This window comes from Micropterus dolomieu, linkage group LG04 (genome assembly GCF_021292245.1).
Source record: "Micropterus dolomieu isolate WLL.071019.BEF.003 ecotype Adirondacks linkage group LG04, ASM2129224v1, whole genome shotgun sequence".
Classification (NCBI taxonomy): Eukaryota; Metazoa; Chordata; class Actinopteri; order Centrarchiformes; family Centrarchidae; genus Micropterus; species Micropterus dolomieu.
Genome location: NC_060153.1, coordinates 1,444,739 through 1,470,141, shown reverse-complemented (window position 1 = coordinate 1,470,141; position 25,403 = coordinate 1,444,739). Strand labels below are relative to the sequence as shown.

The 25,403-nt window shown below is 40.1% G+C and overlaps 1 protein-coding gene across 1 annotated transcript in view; it reads right to left on the bottom strand.

Moving 5' to 3' along the window:
• Positions 1-25,403, bottom strand: part of LOC123969114 (voltage-dependent calcium channel gamma-2 subunit-like) — a 65,996-nt gene that overhangs the window by 10,932 nt on the left and 29,661 nt on the right. The window contains exon 2 of the mRNA XM_046046214.1: positions 9,468-9,551. Coding sequence (XP_045902170.1) covers positions 9,468-9,551 — 84 coding nt within the window. The remainder of the gene's footprint in view (positions 1-9,467; positions 9,552-25,403) is intronic.

Here is a 25,403-nt window from a genome sequence, read left to right as displayed (position 1 = left end):
ACACACAGCCACTTTTCTATCCTAAATTTATTCTGTTACACACACACACACACACACACACCATGCAACCATGCACACAATGGCTTATAAGTGCCCTCAGTGATGACCAAGTATTGTGCACTTCACCTAATTTAAATTAAACCCCAAAATACACTTCACTAACAAGGAACAACAACGGCTGCGAAGATCTAGATTTAAAATGGTTTATTGCTTATGATGGAGCTTGAGATGGGATTGTATGGAGAGAACGGATCGAGTGCCCGGAGGGTGGGCTGAGGTATGCAGGGATGGGGCAGAGGGTCGAGGGATGAGGGGTAGGCTTCGAGGTGTGATGGATTAAGGGTTGAGGGGAAGACGGGTGAGGGATGAGGGAGATGAGTCTGATATGTGCCGATGGATGTAGGCATGAAGGTGTGTGGGAACCGGCGGACTCGAGACTCTGGGTGGGGGAGACGTCTCTTAGTCAGTGGACGAGCGAAAACCCCCAAAAGAACTCCACATGGAAAGGTGAGCGTGGGCGTTTCTGATATCGTTTAGATCATTGCGAATGTAAGTGAGGTATGCTGTTGAGGACCAGCGGGCGAGGATTTTGATGATGTTATATGGGATTCCCTGCCTGGAGGCAGTGAAGGCGGCTCTGATGCGGAACGAATGCCCGGAGTACAGTTCGGGGGATATTCCAGATTTGGATAAAATTTTGCGAAGGTGTTGGTGAAACCAGAAGCGCGTGGGTACTTTTCCTGTCTCTGTGACGAACAGAGGATCTTGAGGCCAGCGTGGCTGGCTAGTCTCGAGTCAACATAGAGACGTATGTCTGCTCGGAAATGTTTGGAGTGGAGTGATGGTTGGAGTGCTGGCTCGGAGGTTGCTGGTAGCGATAGCTCCGAATATCGGTCGAGCGCCTGGAACTTGAGCGGGCTGGCAAACGGTGGCTGGTCGTGGTTGTGTGCTCCCCGTGGAGCTGCTGGCAGGCGAAGGCCCGACGATGTCAGAATTGTCTGAGATTGCAGGTTGAGAGCGCCGGGGCGCCGACGTCAGATGTTCGTCGAACATGTCGCTGTCCGAAGGATTTAGAATTTCTGAATCCACTGTTGAAGGGAAGTGATTTTGGTTGTTTGTTACACTCATGAGAAAGCTGAGTCAAGGGGAGGTGAACGGAAAAGGTGTGCTTAAGTACTTGGTGTGCGGAAATTGGAATAGTTCAAGGCGTGGTCTTGGTCCCCGAATCTAGGGCTGCGTTCGAAAAGTCTTTTTTGCTCAGGAAGGTTCCTCACTGAGTGAAGTGAACCGGAAGTATTTCAGTGGCAGCCATGATAAGAGCTGTTCGAATTCTCTAAAAGCTAAGGAAAGGTGCCTCAATGCTTCCTTTCATATCTCCTTTAGCATAGGGTACCCCTGACCATCCTTTACGAAAGGAAAGGAGAGAATGCCGTCCCACAATTCCTTGCGGCGGCAACATTTAAAGCGGCGCACGTTCTCAAACTCAAACGATAAAATCCATCAACCACATTTAGCAAAATCCTTGCAATACAGATGCACATTACGATAACTGAGTAAGACTCACAATTACCGTCTTTGTTTTGGTTTGTTTTCTTTTGGCTTTTTCTGTAATCTAATACTGTTTCAACACCGTTTTATGTTTCTGGTTGTTGAAATAAGCCATGAAGTGTTTTCTACAATAAAAATAAATAAATCACCAACCATGATGGAAAAAGGAGGTTGATCACCATGTAAGTTACCATTGGCTATTAAGCCTTTTCTCTCTTATGTCATAACTTGCTAATATGCATATATCTTAAACAGTCAACAGTCCCATTCCAGCTGTTACTAGTCTTGTAACGTGATCAAAGTGAGGATAATGTTGCAGCGTGTAGCCTCAGGTTATGTACTGCAGCCTTCAGCACATTAATTTTACTTCAGTCACAGATGCTGACACCCTCGCCTTAATAAAGGCAAAGAACAAGCTGGATAACCTCTACAGAAGGCGTTTCCCACACACTGACTTATTTGTGGCGGCTTGCCACATTATCAACGCTGATTTTCGATTGATTTTGTTACTATTTAAAATGGTTAAAATCGTATTTGATGACAGAGCGCTGCACAGCGCATATATTCTCTCAGCATCTCCTCTCGCCCCGTCGCTCCCTCTCTCTCTCTCTCTCTCTCTCTCTCGCTACAGTTACTCTGTCATTCTGTGGGAAACACTGTATTTACATACAATTGGGATTCATGTTGATAAATACGCGTATGGGTGGGCAGGAGGGTGAGTGTGAGCAAGCATTCTCAATGTGACAACCCTGTCCATTATTTAGTGACTGGTAGGCTACCTTATCTGCCTTTTTGCTATCTTGGTTAGTAAGTAATATATTCCACCGTGTTGTCCACCTTTAGATGGCCTGCATTACAACAACATGGGGCGCAGTGTCAAAGATGCGCTTTTTGTAGTCCATCTTCAGAACACTGTAGTTTCATTACAGCAGGTCACGGCAGTAAAATCCACCATCGCATAATTACGTCGGATTCTCTTAGACCCGCCGTCCTCTTTTCCTAAGTCCTTACGGATTCTCCTTCACATCTTTGCTTTACCTCATGACGTTTTCCATCAAGGTCAAGGAAAGGTGGTTAGGAAAAGAGATTTTTTTGACTTTTCGGGTGCAGCCTTCTTCATAAAATTTCATATAGTTCCTGTTTTATCAAGTCAGGGTTCAGTGTGTCCACAAACAGTCTCACACAGATGACCATGTCATAGACACTTATTCTCATAACCCACAGACACACACTATTTCAGATATTATATATTATATATATTTGCAGATTTGTGTTTCAAAGGTGAAGTGAATTCATCTTGGGGACACCAGAGACAGATACAGTTTCTTTCGGATACCTCCATTAGTACACTAACATGTAGTACGCTGACAGTAGTACAAAAACAGCCATTGTGCACCAGAAATGACAATCAAAAAAAATAGTATACTTTTACTTTGACTTGCATGTGTGTGCAATCGCAACCGGTGCTGCTTCCTCAGCTGCCATTTTCACGTTTGAAAATAGGTTGGTGGTCCCTCCTCTTCTGCTACAAATCCAAATGGAAGTGTCCAGTGTTCCACACTCAACTTTTTGACTGTTATGAGTACACCATCTACGTACACATAGTAAACTTTCCTTGCCATACTTCTCAGTGTATATGCACTTCTGCACTCAAAATATCAAGTGTAAGAAAGGAAGGGTGCGAATTGAGACACAGCAAGTGTGTCACACAACTCTATGATAAAACAAATACCAGCTCAGGTTTCAAGGACAACAGGAGTATAGCGTGCAATAATAGCAGACAGTGCAAGAGATATGTTGGACATTAGACTATACATCAAAGACTGGCTTATGTAGGACATCACAGAGTCTCAGCAGGCTGAGGCGAATGCTATGTCCTCGTGTTGTCTTTGTTTTCTGGAGAGCTTGTGACTTTAGTTGCATGCCATCCCAGTTTCTTTGAAATTAATGGTCAAAAATGAAAGAGGAAAACTGTGTTGATGTTTGAAGTGCCATTGTCATTCTGAAAGAGCTCTAGCATATCTCATACCAAAAGACATTGTAGGCTTTCTAAAATATTTCACCAAGAGGCTGCTCTTTCCCTTAGTGCCTCACGAAAAATTAATTGTCCAAATTCAACATTCTCCGCTTCCCTGGTCAGGCTATGATCCTGATAAGAAAGGATATTAATACACAGGAGATGCAATAGATTTACTGCTACTGAATCCAGTTTTCATTGGACAGACTACCTACTACTACTATTGGACTGCATGGAATGCTCATGCAGCCCCACTTTGTGATCTTGTCTCATGCACATTTTTGTACAAGTCTTGTAAAATTCAACTTCTTATTCCCAACTGCTTACCTGGCCAGCATTAAAAGACAGTGGTTTTACTGGATATTTCCGAAATATTGTTTTGTATAGCTGTCTTTGGAACCTATCCAAAATCGACCGGCAAAAACCCTACCTGATCCCCACATGCATAATTAATTTTCAAAAAAGAGACACCCGATCCAAAGGGGACCAGAGGAAAATAAGACCAGATCCAACATGTGGTGTGACTCAAAAAGAGCCTTATAGAACACCAATCAGATTAATTAACAAGCAGCCATACATAAACAGTAGCAATTCTGATAATAATGTCCAAAGAATGAAGGTAAATTAATAACAAATTATATCCAAAAATTATATGTTTATATGCTTCAAAGACTAATTTATTGAAATAATTAAAAGTCCTATTTTCACCCACTGCATTGATAATAAAACACTCTATAGCCAATTGGGCGATTATATATTTTTTTAATCAATGTAATATCAGTAAATCAACCCCCCCAAAAGGTAATTAAATAGCATACATTATTTACATGGGCTACTGATTTTCATAAAATGTTTTATCCCAAAGTGATATGACATAGCAAGTGATCAGAAGAGACGCTCTGATCTATTCGGATTCCCTCAGATATTAGATGTGTTGACACATATGGAAAGGTCATTAATTTTACATTAATCATGCAGATTTCAGATGATTCTGCTCTCTGATTCAGATGGGTACATGGGCACAGTAAACTGTAAGCCTTGTACTCTATATTATGCTGTAGTGAAAGATTGGGGTGGTGGCTCTGTCCTCTCTCTCTGTGGCTGCGGCTGATAGTACTGCTGCAGGAGGAAGGCTGACTGCTTGACGTTACATAACCACATGTACAAATTCACCCAGAGAGAGGAGGGTGGGGGTGGAGGGTGATACGGCTCAGAGACTGATGGAGAGAGATCGAAAAGACTCTTGCAGAGAGAGAGAGAGAGAGAGAGAGAGAATGGAAGAGAAAGTGTAAAGAATCCAAAATGAATGACAACTTTTATCCTTGTATAAACTTGGTCTACACTTTATTACTACTCAATTTTAGTCTGTACAAGTGGTCCTAATGGTGGCAGACTGTTCATGAATCTCTTCCAGAAATGTGTTTGAGTCATTTGAGGAAGGTGATTTTTCTACTAAAATTGAAAAGCTGCTGCACTCATTTACACTCAGATCAGTTTGACTTTGAAGCAGTTAAAAGTGTAAATCTACACTAATTTTTCTTGTAAACAATAAATGTATATTTACATTGTGTTACTCAACAAATCTCATTTTGTGAATCCTTGAGATCCAACAAATGCATTTCCGTCCTCTTAAAACATGTGCAGAGCGCATTTTGCCTTTTAAATACAGCATTGTTTCCATTGATGTTTACTAGCTAACACTCTTCTTCTTCCCTGCCTTTACACCCTACAGTTGATGTAGATTATTTAAACCATGTCAACATTACTTCTCTAACCAAGTAGTTCAAGCTGCCTGAATTTAACCAGAATTTATCCGGCAGATCACAAAATGCATGTATGAGTCAATGCTCTGGCTCTGCAATTTCACTGCCAAAATGCTTGTTGGAGGTGGGATTTCTACATTGCACTGTGTTGAGTTTCTCCTTCTTAGTTGGTGTAGGCTACTACAAACAATGGTGACTGAAAGTGTTCGAATGATCAATGTTGAAGAGCAGTTACTTTTAGTGAAATTACTAAAGCGCAGAATCGAGAGAAGGCGTCGGAGGAAATGGTATGTACGACCCTTGAACCAGTTGAGGCAGAAGAAGGGCAAGCCGGAAATGCTCAGGAGGAAAAGCGATCCTACCAAGCTGACCAATCACAGTTCTTGTGGTCTGCGTCACAGCAACTCGTTACATTTTTGGGGAGATGTGTGACAGACTACGGCGTAGATTCAATGCAGAAGTATAAATTGGCCTTTTGGCTCTCTCCTGTATGATTCATTGTTATTACTATGTAAGTTTATTACATAGTTTTTAGTGTGTAATAACTGCTGTTTAAGGATATCAGGAGCCTACTAGTCAACAAATACTGAGTGGTACTGTTTCATTGAGCTTCTTTCAATTTTTTTCATCTCATTATCCCAGGCTTCTGACAGTCAAAACAATACGATTGAAATTCAAGGCGGGTCAGGGAAGATCGGTGGTCTCCCCTCTCTCTCTTCCAGGTGGGAATGTGTATGAGTGATACACAAATGTTGCATCATTTCCATCTGTCAGAATGTATCATCATCCACACTTTACATTGTCATTTTAATTATCTAGCAGCCACTGTTATACAGAGTGACTTACAATGAGTGCAACAGTAGAATGAGCTTTGATACCATATTTCATGAATGACTAGATCTGATACCAAATCACAGAAGATTACAGGAAACCAAAAGCAAAGAGTGCTAAAGTAAGTATGTTAGTGCGTTTACAATTATGATGTAATCCTGTAATCTATAAAAGCGGTGCTCCGAAGACAAACAGACAAAGAACAGAAGAACAATTTGTGCAAATGGTCACATACAATTACAGACCTGCAACAATGTTGAATTAAATGTCAAATACACACTGCACATAGATATCCACCAATCTCACTAGAAATCTCCCTCTTTACTGGTTAAATAGCTAATTAGGAAGCTGATCAAACATCTTAAATTTGTGTACTTACAGAACAGGAGCAACTGGTTTTGACATGCATTTAGGGCATTTAAAGGGTAAGGCTACCAATTCTATATATTTTCCCTACTGTCAATGAACCCCATGAAAAAAGCATAAACCAACAATGAATTGAAATACTTTCTGTGTAATTACAATGTAGCACTTGCCAAACTCTGGTAAATCAAATTGAAGTTGTTTGTATTTCTTTATTTTTCTGTTGTACACATACTACTACTGTTGAGCTGATTACGAATATGATTTGGGCTGAATGGATCCAGTAGGACAGTCGTAGTGTGTGCAGGACAGTGTGTGATATGTAAAGACTAAAAAAATTTATAAATACAAGCCAATTGAATTGTATTAATCCTAATCTTTAGTCTTTTAGATGTAGTCACAGCCAGTCATTCTCATAAACATTTACCAACAACGTCACATGTGTCACATGTTTGTCCGAAGCTCAAGTGTACCTCACATTACATGTACAAACACACAAGTCCACAGCAGAGATGGGGACTCGAGTTAGAGACTCGGACTCGAGTTAGAGACTCGGACTCGAGTGCGACTTAAGTCGCACACACAGTGACTTGAGACTCGACTTTAGACTCGTTCTCAAAAGACTTCAGACTCGACTCGGACTCGAGGTGCGGGACTCGTGAACAATGTTTATTTTTTAGGAAACGTCTGATGACCTTGCTGTTATTCCCCTCCCTGCGTTACCTATAACCTGCCTACGTAACATGTAGCATCAGCTGCGCGCGGCTACATGTGAGAGAGGACAACAAGCACCGGCATCTGCCGCGTCATTCATTATAAACTTTGGCTTTAAAACTTAATACAACAAGGCCCAAAAAAAAGAAGCACTTAACGCAAATAGGTTAGTAACCTGTGGTGAGTAAACATGTTTAGCTCAGCATTGGCCATCTAACTTTAGCTTGCTTCTTGCTTCAGCTACGACCTACGAGAGGTTTACTCCGACTGTCGTTCATTAAGAAATGATGAATGAGCGTTTGTTTACTTGCCAAACTTGTGGTGGTCAATTAATGTAATCATTTACGTCCCGCTGGCTGCCATCACGTTAATTAGTACCGTTGGCTAGAAAGAGGTTTCAGGTTTATTGTTGATCATGTAACCTTACAGTTTTATTTAGTTATAATGTTATACTGGGTTTGAGAGTCTGGGGGATGTGTTGACTTACAGTAGTTTATAATCTGTCATTAACTGCATTGCACATTACATGGTTGTGCTCTATAAGTTAAAAACAGGTTACAGGTTTATTGTTGACCATGTAACTTTACAGTTTCATTTAGTTAACTTTACACTGGGTTTGAGAGTCAACAGGGTTTGTTGACATACAGTAGTTTATAAGCTTATAATAGGTCATTAAGTGTAGACGCATTGTACAAAAGACTACATGGTTGTGCAACAGTTTTATTTAGTTAATGTTACACTGGTGAGTGAGTCTGGGGAGTGTGTTGACTTAAAGTATTTAATAAGTCGTCAATAATTGAATTGCACATTACATGGTTGTGCTCTGTAAGTGAAAAACAGGTTACAGTTACAGAATTCCTTATAGCTATGCAGTTTTATAAGCAACCTGGATTGAATGCAGCAGGTGATACAACATTTGTAATAACCACGAGAGACTTGAGACTTGACTTGGACTTGTGAGCATCTCTGGTCCACAGATATTTTAAATGATTGCCATGGTGACGCAGGGAAGGAATGCAGGACCAGGGGTGGACATATTTGGCAAGAGTGCTGCTTCCACCTTCAACCACTCAGAGTCCACTAGAATCCACACACCTCATCTAGAAACCTAAAATAAAACCTAAAACCAACAGACTACTGCAGGTCATTGTTTATTTTAAAATGCTGAAAAGAGACTGTTACACTAATAATTGTAATTGTTTTTTAAACCAAACACGCTTAAAACTTTCTAAAAAACATTTCAAGTGGATACTAACACCGACTTCGGTTCCCTCTCTGTCCTGTTCCCCATCATCCCCTCGCTCCACCCCATGGCCTCCATCCACCAGCTGTCAGACAGGCATGCAGGCCTCGGTGGAGATGGACAGACAGATGGATGGAAAGCAAGAGGGAGGAGGCAAGGGATGGATGGAAGGAAGGAGGAGAGGGAGAGGTGTGACCCATATAGCAGAGCCTAGAGTATTTATAGAAGAAAGTGTCCTAATTGGCAAGCCGCTGGGAGAGCAACAGCACTGCATTGGTACCCTACTCCTTGTCCTTCACCTCCTCAACCTTCCCTTCTCCTTGTCTTCTACGTTTTCCTACCACCTCGTCCTCTTGACCTCTTTCACCTACCAGAATTTGTCTTCTCTAAGACTTCATCGCTCTTTCTGCTGCCTTCCACGTCAGTGACCTACTCCTCATCTTTTGACTTCCACCTCTTACCCCTCCACCTCTTTTGAGTCTCTCCGTCTTTACACAGCTCTCTCTAGTTTCTCATCTTCAATTTTTATGCTACTCGTTGTCTTTGCCCTCTCTCTTCCACCTGAAACTTCTCATCCCAGCCCTCCTATCTTCTTTCCTCCATCTTCCTCTCTTCACTATGGCTGCGTCACCCATGCCCCATCTTCTACCCTCTCTTTGCTTCTCACATCAAGTTTAAACAAGTTTTCTGGTGGCAGAGTTAATATACTGACATTTTCTTGTATCTCAGTGATACTTTATGAAATGCTTGAAATAATAAGTTTAACTCCAGTGATCACACAGATTCAGTATATTTTCAGATTCAGTATAAACTATTTCATATTAAATCTTTTAATTATAGAATGAGTATGACGATATGGCAGTGCTATTTAGGTTCTTGAATTTCAAGATCAAATGACTGATGATTATGACAAGAAATACTAAAGATGTATGGATGAAAACATATAGTAAATTCTAAAAAATATGGATGGAGGGAAGGAAGAACTCACGTAGGAAGTACTCGGAAGCATCCGCCTCATAGTCAGCATCCTCTGGGAAGTGATCTATCTGCTTACACATGCCTTTAAAAGATCCTGTGTGAGATCAAGAGAAAGAAAGAAAAAAAGAAAGAGAGGAGGCAAAGTTATGAATAAAGTCACAAGTCAAAGCATTTAAATGAAATGATTAGACAGAAGAAATAACAGTTTAAAGGATGTACTGTATATGTAAATGTATGTTTGGTGTGTGCTTATCACAATCCTTTGCCCAGCTAAATCATCACTGTAATTGCAGTAAAAATTAAGATAATGACAGTGAAGACATGAGGAAGGTAATCAGAAAGTCAGCAGTCAGAAAAAGGTCAGGTTAAGAAAGGGGAGTGGAACTCAAGAAAGAGTAAAAAGGTAAGAAAGTGATGGCGAAAAGAAAAGAAGAAAAAAAGAAGTAGGTTAGATGCAACATTTGAGACAAAGGAAATAAAGAGAGGAAGAAAGATTTGTCATCAGCTTTGAAGAAATGCATCACAGGACAGAAAGTGACAGACAGAAGAGGAAGAAGAAGGCAGGAGGAGTATTTAATTTAAACGCCTCATCAGAGCAGACAGGAGGGTGAGGAGGAGGCAGGAGGAGAGAGTGAGCAAAATGCAAATGAAAGAGAGGAAGAAAGGAGAGCTGATAGTGCCGCTCATTAAGAAGAATTGTGTGTGTGTGTGTGTGTGTGTGTGTGTGTGTGTGTGTGTTTAGCTTGGTTCAGCTCCAGTGGTAATTGTATGCCCTCCCAAACCACTGCAATTAAATGGGCCCTTGTTAATTGCCGATTGAAGGACGAAAGACTAGCATCGGTTACACACACACGCGCACACACACATACTCGCACAATATGCCTCACACTTACAAGCACATACACACAAAAACCAATACACACTCATATACTTTTGCATCAGCCCTACTATCAAGAGAACTGGCTGTCTTTCTCACACATCACAGTGAGAGCACTTACGACTAAGTTTACAGACACTTTACATTTTCATCATCATCACCACTGAGAAAAAGCTTTTTTTTTTTTTTTTTTTACCAAAGCTCAACACATAAAAGTGAATAAAAATGATGACAGAACTTTACCACAAGCCTGTTTCATATTTACATGTCTTTTATACACTTCAGCAAACATGCAGGCGAACAAAGTGTTTTTCATCAGGTAGGCTTTGATAGAAACATTAGAGATATTTCGCCAGGAAGCGGCTCGAAAACCTTTCAGCGTGCTGCAAAAAGGCTTTCATCATTTTATAATTTCAGTGTGAACTGTGTAGAGCTGTGTGTAGAAATTCTGTTCCGTTCCTGAGAGGACAATGATGTGCAAAAGCACTGCGTGTTTCAGGTGAAAATAGCCTCACATTCACATTGCCTCTTGTCTCAGTTACTTACTGTAGCTATTTGTTGTGCAAATGTGAGGGATACTACAAAGTTGAACAGTCTTGAAGTATGCTGTGTGTATGCAAGAGGCTTTTAGTCAAGCATAGAAATAAGGTGTAGATGTGTAAATGTCTCTTATGTTATGTAGTTTGACCTCCAGTGACATGAAGGAGGTGTGAGCTTTTCTAAAAGACTGAGTCACATGGACATCACTAGGATTGAAAGACAGGAGGCTTAGCAAAATCTTTGCACTCGCATCTCTTGTTACTGTATTAGAACAACACTTACCGGTATGTCAAAAGTAGTGAAGAAGCCAATATGTTAAGACATACTCTGTTCTCCATTTCTCCTCTGTTGAACAAAAGTTACTGTAATGTTACATGAGTGTCGGAAGCAAAAAAAAAAAGTGGGTGCGTCCTCCTCTATATATAGCCTATATATGTATATATATATATCAAGGGAACAAGATGTGATGTTTTATAGAAATGCTTATATGCTATTTTAAACCTGCTAAGTTCAATGTTTTACTCTAAACCGCATTTCATTCTATTTTGTATACAATGACAATAGAGTCAAATGTTGATATAATAAAATAATTTTGTCCAGTCCATTTTTGAACCAGATTTGGCACTGGTACCACAGCTAGCTTCTCTCATTGACCAGGATTCAAAGAGCTGCTAACACTGGTTGATTAATGTTAACTTAACTGTAGCTAGCTAGCCTAGCAAAAATGTCAGAGAACTCTGTTATAAGTATTATAACAACATAGTGTAAGTGTAATTCAATGCTGCAACAAAGACGCATTTAAAAGACGCATTCACTTAAAAAGCGGCTTTAGAATGTGAGCACAAAAACACACCTGAGCAGCAGGTATGCTAAAATGCTTTGTTTACCTTGCAGTATTACAGCAGCGCAGCAGGCGCGAGCAGTGAAAACAAGGAATAGGATTTAACTTATATGGACTCTAAACGAGCTGTGTGGAATGGATTGGAAGGAGCAGCAGTGTGAAAGTGACGGCTGTAGAATGGAGTTAAATTTATTAGTGCATTCCTGAAGTGGAATGGATTTGATTGACGACGCTCTGAAAGGTGAACAAACAGATACGCTGAATTACAGACAGTAAAAGTGAGTGGGTCCAATATCATTGGTCCACCCACATACAATGGTTCCGACGCCCATTAAATGTTAGCTTTTAGACACATCAACGCTGCATGTGGGGAATTCACTTAGGCCAGACTGAGTTCTTCTATAGGCTGCTCATGTAAATGTGGGATGAAGTAATACCATGTCTAATTTCTCTCTCTATTAGATAAGTTGTAGGTCCAAAGAATGCTATTTAATTGCAGTAATTACTCTTACTGCACTGTGGATTGGTTCAATCAGAGTGTGATTTTTGCTCTGTAGTTTGGTTTTCATACAAACATTTATACGTAAGCTGTTGATAAGGATCCTATTTAAAGTGGCTAAATTAATAACCTGATGGTGGGAGCATTAAAAGATTTGGAGTAATGATTACTATATGTATGGATACATGTATGTATGCCTTTATTTTATTATATTTTCCTGTGTGTATATCTGTGGGTATATGCTCATGTATATCCAAGCCTACATTAAGGCAACATCTGCCAACAAATGCATAATGTTAGAAGAAAACAAAACAGCCCACATTTCCTTAGACCTGTAGACCACAGACTGACTGTAGAATACTACTGACCTGCAGACCACTACTGACCTCAGAATCAGCTGCCTTGCCATCCTCCTGCTTCTCTCTCTCTCCCCTAAAATATCTTCAATATCCATCTGGTCAATGAATGGAAGGATATACAACAGCATTAACAGGGACACTATGACATTTAGTTTTCACTGACAACAACATTCTATGGGGACTGATATTGTTTTGAAATAGGCTACTAGAGATAGGTAAAATGAATGACGTTCACATTATCAACACTAGTGTTTTCTATAGCCAACTAAAATATCTCCTTTCCTTTACCTCAAGTAAACGTTTCTGAAGTTCAGCAAGTAACAGTCACTAACAGCATTTTACAGTTTCACTCTGAATCACTCACTACACTGAATCAATCTTCCTTTTACCATGTCTGTGTGTGTGTGTGTATGTGTGTCTCTCTCTGTGTAGTAAGTGGCGCTGCAGCTCAGCAGAGCAGCGATGACCCTCAGGGTCCTAGTGCCTGACCACAGCAGGGATTTCAATTATGAAGCAAAGGAAACAATCAGGATTATTTTAAGCCAATAATTTAAAATTCTATTTGTATATTTCAATAGTATTTATAAATATTCGAGTACGTGTCTGCACTGTATCAAAATTTATTTTTAAATGTTGTAAATGTAATTATTTTTCTTATTATTCTTTGGGGGGCTTAGGACCATGTTAGGGTGGCTTCAGCCACCTTAAAATACGTCCATGCTGAATCATAAGTATCAAAAAACATTATATCATTACTTGTTCAGTTCAAGATTTGTTACTGATATATCTTATTAGCTTTGTTTTGAGATAATGGCATCTATAAATAACAGGATATTACCAGTTGTTACGGTGAGCTGCATGCATGACATGACCGTTAACACTTGATACAGTTAATGTCATGTCAGAGAGTTATTGACAAGCCACAAACAGAATGTCGAGGCGGTGAAAAGTACATGACCCAATCAGAGAGCCAAACGTGAGCGCCTGTGCCCGTCCTCGGTAAAACGCCACCCGGAGATTTTAAATGTACAACGGGGTCGGCAGCGTTTTCCAACTTCTCAGTTTTAGGTCTTCGTTTTTGTCGTTTTAGTCTGGACGGGAGGTGCAAACGTAGCAAAAGGTCTCGATACGAAAACGCATTAGTGTGGATGGTGCCTCAGTGCTATGAGGTAAATAGAAAACAAAATATGTAAATAGAGATGCGTCATCCATCTGCACCACTCTTGTGCTTTGAAAATGTAGAAAAATAAGAAGCAAACTTCGACTACAGTGCTGACACGTCTATGCATAGAAAAATCATGGTTCTTGTGAAATGTGACACAGACAGTGTTTTAGTCTGTAATAATATTACTTTTCCCAGTAACTAGTAGTGTAACTAATTACTTATTATTACTAGTTACAAAGGCAAGTAACATTGTCGTCTATCGTAAACTCTTAGCGAGCAGCAAAAAGCTTTCAACCGCGAACATTTCTACATCTGATTTATTGAAGCATCCGCTGAAGCAGCACAGCAACGTGAAACTTGCAGAAAGAAACTCCTTGTCACTGATGCTTGGACTCGTCGGGAGAGAGTGCTACGTAATGTAACGTTTTGTAACTGCTGAATAAGGCTCTTATAAAAAGGCTACATGTGCAGTAAACCTCTGTTTAAAAGTCGGGATTTACTTATTTTTTTTTATTTCAGCCGGTGGCGTTGAGAAACGTAGGCCTAGGCTATATGCTTTGTAAAATATGCTTTGCCACAGGCTTTTCTTTGGTTGCCAAAGCTCTGAATTGGCCTTCAGTTTTGGATTGACAAAGATTTTACCATGTTTCTTTCACAACTGTCAACTTTCATCTCAGACAAAACTGCACAGTGAGAATAGAGCCTTTAGTCACAAACTTGGTGATGGTGCCTGAGTGAACTCCTAGTGAAGGGACTTCAAGACTTCACCTTAGAATAGGCTGAGCAACATCAACTGTGACTGAAGCTTTACTTTTCCTGCTTTCACTAGCTTTTGTAGTCTTTTAAAGGAGTTTTGTTAGATACAGATAGTTCTGACATGTATAAAGATGAATATACAAACACACAGAGATAACATTAACATTTGTGGCTTTGTTAAAGTGGGGACACACTTAGTGATTGTTCAGACGATTATAGTTTGGGTTTAGACATCATACTCATTAGACACTGTGTGTTTTGGGTCAGTTTGCTGCTGACAGTCAGGAAATAAAATCATAATTAAAATTTTTACATTAAAGTTGTTGCCTGATATCCCTACTAAGATTAGTTAATCATTTACATTCATTTTTACAACTAAAGCTGGATCAAAGACAGCACAAATGTGATCAGCAGAAATAACAACAGAAATACTGGCCAAAAAGCTAGCGAACACAAATCCAGCACATGCAGCATTTATAATCCAGTTTATCCAGGTTCCAACTTCCAATTTCTCTGCACAGTTTACAAGACTTGTTGCTCTTTTCTCTCGCCCTTAACCATTTTGTTGTTTTTGTCTTTTGATCAATTTTAGCATAAGCGAGGAGGGAAAATGATTTATTCATTGATGACAATGTAAAAATACGTGGTAATCATAGTGTGCATTTACTCAGTTGTTTCTGGCTGTCAAGGCTAATAATTCAGTGTTGGAGGAAGTCTGTTATTATGTGTGATGTGTCTCTGTAGGGTTTCCTCAGTCTTCAGGTGAAGCAGGTTAAATGGTAACTGCTTAACAGGAATGGTTTGGAGTAGAAACAAGACCACTAGACAACATACTAACATCCAGTTTGGAATCAATTTACCTGTGCAGAATTTTAATCTTAAACATTCCTGTATGCATCTATTCACAAGATTTCTGTTATTTTCTCAACCATCTAACTGCCATGTAGCTACAGTATTATAAAACATTCAAAATGGTGTCTGTTGTGGTTGCTAGGAGATGTGCAAAGTAGAAGATACAGTAAAAACACTGTTGTACCATCACTCTTTCAGCTTTAATAATAATAATACCTTTTTGTATCACTGTTTGGTTTTCAGTTTTAATTTACTGGCGACTCCACATGAAGATCCCACATTATGTCAAACGCATCAATTCACACACTCACTGCTGGGCAGAATTTATATCATCTCCACTCTCTTCCCTGTCTCTCTCGCATTTACACTCTCCCTCACTCCCTCCAACACATGCCCACCCACGCTGCAGCACAAGCACATGTAATCTGGAATTGCATTTTCCCTTCATTCTCTCCTATTTTGCTCTCACATAACCCTCTCTGTCTCTCTCTTTCTCCTCTATCGGTCTCTCACATGCATACATATGTGTGTACCCCGAGGACCAGCTGGCAGCTCAGCTCTCCTCTACTCCTCTGTCTCTTCCTTTATTCTTTCTGCAATTCAAATCAAAAACACACTTTATTGTCTCAACAGGGATGAAACCTGTGCAGCCTGAACAGAGCATTATGTCATCATCTGAGATTCACTGATTATATTTACTTTAACAGCCAGAAAACAAAACAAATCAAATGGATATAAAATGTGTCTCAAAAAGCCTCAGTCATGAGCATTTTACTTACATCTCTAGTTATACAAGCACTGTACACCTATACTGCTCTGATATGTCATATGTTTACCTAAGAACAAATAGTCTTATTACTCTCTCCTGTCATCAGATGAGTGAATCTGCTGCTCATTTCAGTGTTCTGAATTTGTGAATATGAGGCCAGTTTTGTGAGGTTTGAGTTTTACTCTTGATCATCTTAACATTTTAATCAGTCACAACTAACAAACTGTCTCTGTACTATGATTCAGATTTCACACAAGTTTGCTGTCCACACTGAAATGCCTATAGAAATACAGTTAAATCTCTTCTATCATCTTTTTGTTTTGCATTGTCATCATTATATATCATTATATTTTATATGGAATGACTCCTGTATTTTTTTAATAAACTACAGTGATCAAAGACACTGACAATACACTGATACATACACTGTATAAAAGAAGTGAACATAGACAACATGACATGACCGTTTTGAAGCCTTGAGTTTGGCGTTTTGGCTGTCACCATCTTGTTTTTTTTGGAACCAGAAGTGGGTGGAGGGTGGAGCAGGGGAGGGATACACAATACACATTGCTACGCCTAACTGGCTGTGGTAACAACTTGTCAATCACAATGTAGCCACACCCTAAAGCATAACCTGCTTTATTGTCTATTTTTCTGTAAATGGGACCATAATTCACAAAATCAACATCATGCAAGATCATCTTCATGTAGTGAAGAAGACTTGAAACTAGTGATTGAGACCATAAACTCATTAGGAAAGTGTTTACTGACGTAATCAGTCAAGTGAGAAGTCAAATCATTTCGTCATAGACATCTATACAATCAGATTTCTTTTTGCAGCCAGTGGTGTTGTCCCCTGCTTGCCTTTAGAAAGAATGAGGTTGAAGTACTTTTGCATTGTTCTAAAGGTTTTTCTAGTTTTTGAGGGTCCTAACATACATCACAATCATAACAAAAGAGCAGAGACAAAATAAAGAAATACAATTATCAATTATCGAGGGACAGAGACTCATTTGATAATTTCGAGTTACGGGAACAAGATACTGTAAATAAGAAGAATATTTGAAATGAATATTCTTGAATTTAAGTTGAAGCCAGTGAGTGTTTCTTCTTGCGTTTAGTGATGGCCATTTGAGAGCCTCATACGTTGTGCAGTGAAGACATCCAAGGACAAATCTGCAGAATCTGGTATATACTGTGTTAAGATGGACATGGTCTGATATTACAGAGTTTTGATCAGGAGAATCAGCAGTATAAGTTGAGAGGCAAGTTTCTGACGCACATGTGTAAAGCATTTACGAGATTGATTATTCTAAAGAACATTATTCCAAAGTTGAGTTTGCGTAAAACATGATCCATGTGTGATATGAATGAAGCAGAAGCAGAATCAAGCCATACATTGAGATATTGATATGAAAATCATACTGAAGACAAGCTTGAATTGGTGGAAGATCAGGTTTAGATGTGTATATGAAAGTGTCATCAGCATAAAGTTGGCCTCACTTTATAGACCCAGAAGTCCCCTCTAGCACTGATACTAATGGAAATACTAAACAATGTGTGTGAGTGTTGACACTCATACATCAACATTTTTCAAAAGTTGCAATTAATCCGTTTATACCACAATATGAGACCAGTATTTTCAAATTCATCCATTCTGGGTGTTTTTGAAAAAGTCACTCTTTGGGTTTGAAGGAGTGAAAACAGAGATATTGAGAGTTGAATACGAGAAATTCTGGATCTATGTATTCCTTGCCCACTACCGCTGCTTGCACTATGTTGACCAGTGAAAGAGCTGTGTGTATCAAGATGGCGAGTGTTAGAGGGAACACTGGGGCGATTCAGCCATAGTTCACAAGTTTGAGTCAGACGCAGACACAGATGAGGAGTCTGTTGTGTACCAAAATAAGAGTTATAGCAGATATATCAGAATGGTAAATGTAGTTTGTATGTTTTATTTTAATGTTGTTTGTAAGCTTTTTAGCTTGTAACTGTCAGTGGCTGACACAGCCTTAGTGATTGTGAAACATACAATACAATACCTGCTACAATGTTGCAGCGTGCTCACCAGTGTCGTTTTCTCCCAGAGGCCAAAGGAAGCCAGGCTTCCCCTGTTTTTATCAGACTCTATCATTTTAATAAAAACACAATGTTTTTAGTTTCAATAAATCTTATAAGCTGTTGCCGTCATCTCTTCCCCATTTCTTAATATTTTACAATAAGTGAAACAGTGCCCCTCTAAATGCGTTGGATGTGTGGTGAAACACTATATTGCACCACCGTATACTGGCCTGCAATCTGACTACGCGAGAAGGCCAGGCAGAGTTGGCATCCCTTTGTGAAAAAAAATTAAATGATTAACCAATCAGATGAGGTCATGCCACTGCCTTAGTCAGGATGATGCCAAGGAAAGCCATCCGCTGTCTGGCTTCACGCCAGTGACCACGCCTGTCAAATCACAGCATGAGATCAACGTCCTTCAGATGAAATAACGGGAGCTTGCAACTTTAGCTGGTGCAGTTATGGAGGGTGGAGATTTGGAGTTTTTAGTTATAATAAATAGTTTTACTGAACTACCACTACAGCAGCAATTTAAGATTAAATCTGACGGAAGACCAACGCCAAAACTGGAGCTGGCCTGGAGAGGAAAAAGGGGTTTCGGACTTTAAATGAGGAAAACTATATCCGTACAGAGTGGCTAGCTAGTAGCGCCAAACTTTGACTGACTCTTTTGTTGCGGAGGATGTAAAAGCCAGTGTGAAATTCTATAACTTGGTTATTGACCACTTCGCCACCATGAAAGACTTGAGAATGGCCTTCCTTTTCAAATAGGGTGAGTGAAATGACACCTCCTTCTCTCTCTGAACTTAACTGAACTGCAGCTGTGTGTGCAATTTTTGATGTGGTTATATTGTTTGTTTTGCTTTGCTTTCCTGGAATTAGCTGCGAATGAAGTAACCTGTTTTTACTGCGGTTGTGTACACATAGATAATGAGCTCCGGACAGCACCCGCCACAGGGCCCTGCGCCAGGTTAGGCTACCTGGCTGAATTATTGTTTCTACTCTGGTTGGTCTGGTACTTGGTTGTTAGTCTTGACTGATGTTGTGTTGTGAACATTTGGCCAAGCATTAAGAAGTATGTAGGCCTATTTGATACATGCACCACTGCTACTATGCAAATGTCTTCACTCGTCTTCTGATTGAGCTTGTGAATGCTTCTTTCATTCTTAAGTGCAATTTCTACTTCTTTGTCAAATCGATGGCGTAGGCTACGGGGCTACGCAGAGGCTACGCCGTCGTGATTGGTCGGCTGGGTAGCATCGCAATGCCTCCGAGCCGACCGAAAGTACCACGCGCTTTGAAGTGACATTTACTAGCGGCCAAAACGGCGGCTGTAACACAGTGAATCAATATATTTGACCGTCGCAACCTGAGCGAAATGACTCTTTTCGCTATCAGAATGAGATCCATTCGGTCGGTAAAATTTGAAAAGGCTACACCAGCCGCACGTTTACAATTTACGTTAGCGGAGCGCTAAACCGAAAGTTAGCCTGCTCGACCAGCAAAAGTCAACACAGTGGACGCTCTAGCGCTACTGCCGACTAGCACTTGGGGGTGTAATTGCAGAATGACGGACACATGTACGCACAAGTATAAATTCATGGCTACATGCGTAGCCTACAGCGTAGGTACACACGTAGACCCAACGCAGGAGTATAAATGGGCCTTTAACCAAAGCCTATTTGTACTGCGCACTGTAAGCAGCGGACTATGTATGCTATTTGGAATAAGAGAGAGAGAGAGAGCGAGAGATAGAGAGAGAGAGAAAGAGAGAGAAAGAGAGAGAGAGCGTACGTGTCGGTAAATGCAACTTTCAGTTTGTATAATGATAACAGATAGTGTGCATCTTTAAAGTATGATTCAATTTTGTGTAAAATTATCCCGTGCTGTAGGGTTAGCTGGTCAACATGCATAAAGTCAGTGACTTAGGTTTAGGTACTAACATTTCTGATGGTTGTGGTAAGGGTAGGGGCTTCGGGAGGCTGTCAACACCTTTATCACGAATGTAGCTACCGCTAGCTAACTAGCACTTCCGGTCTGTAGAGGACGCCCCAGAGCGTCTCATAGAGACGCACCCAGTGCGTCTCACACCCTTTAGCGTCAAATAACTACGCTTTGTCACTCTTTCTCAAATCGTTGGTATATGACGCCCTGAGATGAGAACGGGCTGCTATCCCACACGCTTTCCTCTAGTTTCATTTGTTGTTGTAAAATGTACCCGCCCTGTGCCCACTCTGATTGGTGGGTGGGACCGTAACAGGAAACGCATGGCGTTTGGGACTGGCAAGCAAATCTGTCACACAAGGATGACAACGGAATGAATTTGTAACTGATGTATAATTAACCTGCATTTTCTTATCGCAGTATTTAAGATTAGCTTATCAAGTTCTTTGAAAATGAAATTTTGATTTTAAAGCCATTAATTGTTCAGCCCTATGTCTAACCTTAACCTTAATCTTAACCCTACCCTTAACCTCATTGTAACTTCAACCTAAAACCAAGGCTTATCCTTCTAAAAGAACTCTACCCGTGACGAGTGACTTGTGTCACTGTGGGGAAAAATTATTTTGTCCCCCCAGTGCTCCTTGGATGTATCAGAGCTGTCCACATTTAACCTTAATCAACAACTTGCTGTATATGTTCATGCTATTATGAAAATATAAAACATAGTTATTTTCATTACCAATATTCCATAAAAAATGTTCAATTAATACCATAATTTGACAACAAACAATAATGACAACAAGTCTTCTCTAAAGTCAAGATTTCTTTGTCGGTAGCCTTCAGGTTCAGTTCTAAAGTCATAACAATATGTTTTCTGCTATCAATGTCAGACTTTCTCACCAACACCAAAACGTAATCTTTGCAAGAGTACGGTAAATGTAATTACAAGCTAATACATCCAGCCTCTTGACAACTATATGCTAGCATTAATCTAAATTATGCCTAAATAAGCAGCCATGTGACTACAAGTTTGAAGGTTAAACTCTGGTGCTGATCTCTTTTTAATGCAAGTCTGAATAGATAAAAACTAGATTAGAAAATAAAATTGTCTTCCTTACTTATGCACTAATGAATGAGTAGACACTAAACAGTCTTTAATCCACAACTATTTCCAGTCTAATTATTGGCAGTTGTTCCATTGTTGATTTGGGGTTACAGGACAGATGTGAACAAGACAAATCTGTGCAGACATAATTAATTTATGCTGTACACTTCATACACTGGAGTTACACTCAACAACTTCTCTTGTGATTGTGTTTATAAAAGTCACTGTCCTATCTCTACTATTAAAATAAAGTATTGCACGTTTTTCTACAGTGACATTTAATATTTTGCCACTCAGACAAAACCTTTGTGTGTATAAAATCCCCATCTGAGAAACACCTCTCCCCCTCCCCTCCTCCCCACCTCTCTCTGCAGTCGTCATAATGAGATGTCGCTCTTCCAAATTGCCCATGTTAAATTATACATCCTGCTTAAACATGGAACAGATACTATTATTCTGAGACCTGCACCTCGGGTCAGGATGGCTCCGTCACCCATTTATCCTCACAGCAATAGGGGGGCCTTGTGACTCTTCTTGGATGATTTATAGCAATAATATGAGACCCCAGTGACCGCCTTGCTGTCACAAGCCAATCAGAGGCCTGCTTGTCGACTGACCTTACGGCTGTTAAGGATAAGTTAATGTAGTGTGATGAAACACATCAGACATCCTTTTTATGAAGTATTAACATTGTAACCCACTGCAGAAAGTGTGTATGTGTGTGTGTATGTCTGTGTGTGGGGGGAGTATATGTAATGTAAAGTACAAACGCCCTCCACTGAACCAGCTCTGTGTGCTATGCAAATACTTGGCATAGCGTCTTTATTCTTTATGCTAATTATGGCTCAGTCTATCTGTGTGCTAAAATGCCATTAAAGTAATCCCTATGCTGCAAAGGTGGATGAATATAAGAGACCTCGAAGGAGACGTGTTGCACAGCAAAGATGGCTATCAGCTCGGTTCAGTTGATTACAAGTGCGATGCACAGAAAATGTGTGTTCCTTTCTTTTCATGATCTATTAATGTTAATTCATCCAGGCGAGAGTTTTCCCGTGAGTGATGCTCTGTTTTTTACTCCTTTTATGCATTTGCAAACATTTCCTTTTTTAACCTTGTATTGTGTAGGTTCCCCATCTGTACTGAACATGGACATCCAGGACTTCAACTTATTACTGTATTCTTAACTGGGTACAGAACTAGTTTGTACGACTTGTTGACCAACCACATCTTTGTCATTGTTTTGTTCAAACTGGAGATAAAGACAGACCAAGTTCTCTCCATGAAGCAGGTTACATAATTGTATACCTTTAATTCCCAACCCAATTAAGTTTTCATTGATTTATTACATTTCTGACTGCTTTAAAGGTAGAAATAGAAAGTGGTGTGTGACGTATGTTCTATATAGTTCTAGCATCCTGTGTGTCGTACAGCACGACACCTGATGATGAAGATTAAAGAAGAACTATTTCACTATCTGCCATGTTTTAACTAAACTAAATCATGACATCCCAACTGGATGAGCAACTTTCCAATACCTGTCCCGTCAAATAGGTTCTGGCTTACGTTTTGATTCCACCTCGCACGTCTCTTTGATGTTGCGTCTACCGTGCCGTTTTGTTCCATCCTCCCTGCATCCCACCTGAAGTGTTTCAGTAGCAGAGCCCAGTGAATAGTGGAATCAAGTAGTTCAGGCCATCCCTTATCATTTGGACCCCTCGGCCCACGCCTGTTGGGTCCGCACTAAAAGATCTAGCTCTATAGATCTGTATATATTAGTTTATTGATTTGGCTATACACTTTGGTAATAAAAAGAAAATTGAAATTGAATAAAATCACTACAATGTAGATAAAGCGTAAAATCAACTCTTCTTGCATTTTAGGACAAAAACTCTGACAAAAAAAGACAAGCTCCACCGCAAGAGGAGAGACTTCATTAAACGACTTCATTGTGAGATGTATTTCATTTTAATCTTTGAACCAGGACAGCCCAATTCATTTCCGCACAATTTCAGAACACATTCGACAATGGAGAGACCTATTAAAGATAATTGTAATAAATGTGGAATGAGATTTTCACCCTACTTGCAACTAATTTAGAGTAAGCAATTACTTTTCCTATCTGCAGGCACTCACATGTGTACACACAACACATAAGTTAGTTTGATGTGTAGTTGTGACAGAGAGACAAAACTGCTTGGTTTTGCTACTGAAAAAAGCCTCCGTCCTGTCTTAGATTTTTTTGAGACAGGGAAATGGAGCAGTGTGTTGTCATGTGGCACAAAACAAGAAGCAGCTAATGTGATAGTAGCACAAATGGCTGGTTAATTGTAATTTGGCAGCACACAAGCAGTTGGGTGAAGGGCACCGAAGAGGCCAGGTGGTCAGAGACTATCCCATAACCAGATGTTCATACTTTAAATCCAAATGAGCTCATCACTGCTAAATTTTCCCTCAATGCTAAAATGAGTCAGGCAAGCACAATAATTTTGCAAAACAATACATGCGCTTGACAGGGTTGTGCGTGATGATTGAAATTGTGTACTGTGTTAGCCATATTTTGGCAAAAAGATATATAGAGTGGACTATTGCAGCGTTCACATTATGTTGTTTATGCTGGGGGGGGGCGAGCAGCTGTGTCAGAAAAAATGTTGTCAGCTTCTGAGTTAGAATTCTTAGTCAGAAATATCAGAAATTTCTGATCTGGTATAGGAGCACAATCTCATGATTAAAGTATAAATCAAATATGTGCATTTCAAGAACTCAATGTACAGCGAGGTTTCCATGTCCGCACCCAATGAACACAACTAGCTAACCTCCTCCTCTCAATGCTCTTTTCTGATTTTTGTCGTGTATCTGCTAAGAGGAAATCTTACAAGCCTACATGAAGCACCACACTGTGTTATCATCACTTAGATAGGCGTTGGTGTCGTGTGTAATGCAGAAGAATGTCAGCATCACTGATACTGCTGCTGCTGCTGCGTTCCCATCATGCATTGTGTATCCTGTATTAGATCAGTCAAACGGACGTCTATCTTCATGCATCTCTTTTCAGATACATCAGAACTATCAGTCTTTCTTGAATAGTATATACATACAAATCCGATTTGCACAGTGAAAGAAAAGTCAGGATATTTTCCAGACATATCAACGTAATTTCAGAGAGCTGGAAAAAAAACAGCACCACTTTTTTGGGACAGAGCTGTAGAGCAGCTCTACAGTGGTTCTGCATTTGGAAGTAGGACTAGTACTGTGTCACCGGCATGTAGCACTCTCAGGACAAGAATGTTACAAGTTGGTGAGTGCATACTCAAAAAAACGGATGCAGTTTTTCAGAGCACATTAAACAGCCTCACTATTCCCCAAAACAGGTACAGCAATCTGAAACTGGCTAACTCTAATTCTAAATTACTGCAACAACACCTGCACAGTGAAAACAGGATCACAGTCTACATGGCTGGTCACATGTCTTTGCAAAATAGATGGTGCCTGAAACTACTTGCTCTCTTGACTAACTGCAAACCATGCTGCATCTCTTTTTACACAGCAGTTTTTACTCCAGCAAATCTAGGTTATATTAAACTAGGTGGTGCAACACAGCTCATATGATTTTGAGCTCCCAGTTCTCTCAGTTCCCTCAAAAGTCAGAAGTGTCAAGGCGCTTTGCAGATTGTCGGTGGTTTGAATTCACATGTCAAAGTTCCCTGAAGTTGAACACTACTTGAAAACAAAGAATTCATTTAATCTCGACAAATCCACTGATGGCGGCAATTCCACAGAATTTTCTGGTTTAAATGCTAATGTGACAAAGCTCTTAACCATAAAATATAATTAGAAACAAGACTGTGAGTCTACAGCCATGCCGTAATCACTGATTACAGATATTTGCATCCACACCCATGGGTGCACACATGCCATTTTAAATGTATAAATTTGCAGATGGGATTTGGAGCAGAAAAGGGTCAAAACAATTAAACAATTATGGTTAATGAACAAGTCTAAAAGAGTTTTAATCGGGGGTTGGGGTGGTAAAAGCAGCAACCTGCAAACAGCCACACTGTCCCCCTTTTGAGAAATCCCTCAGCTCTCTCTCTCTCTCTGGTCGCTTCACTGCTCTATCCTAGTTTTATTTAGTGAAACTTTGTGCAATGTCCCCCCCCCCCCCCCCCCCCCCCCCCCCC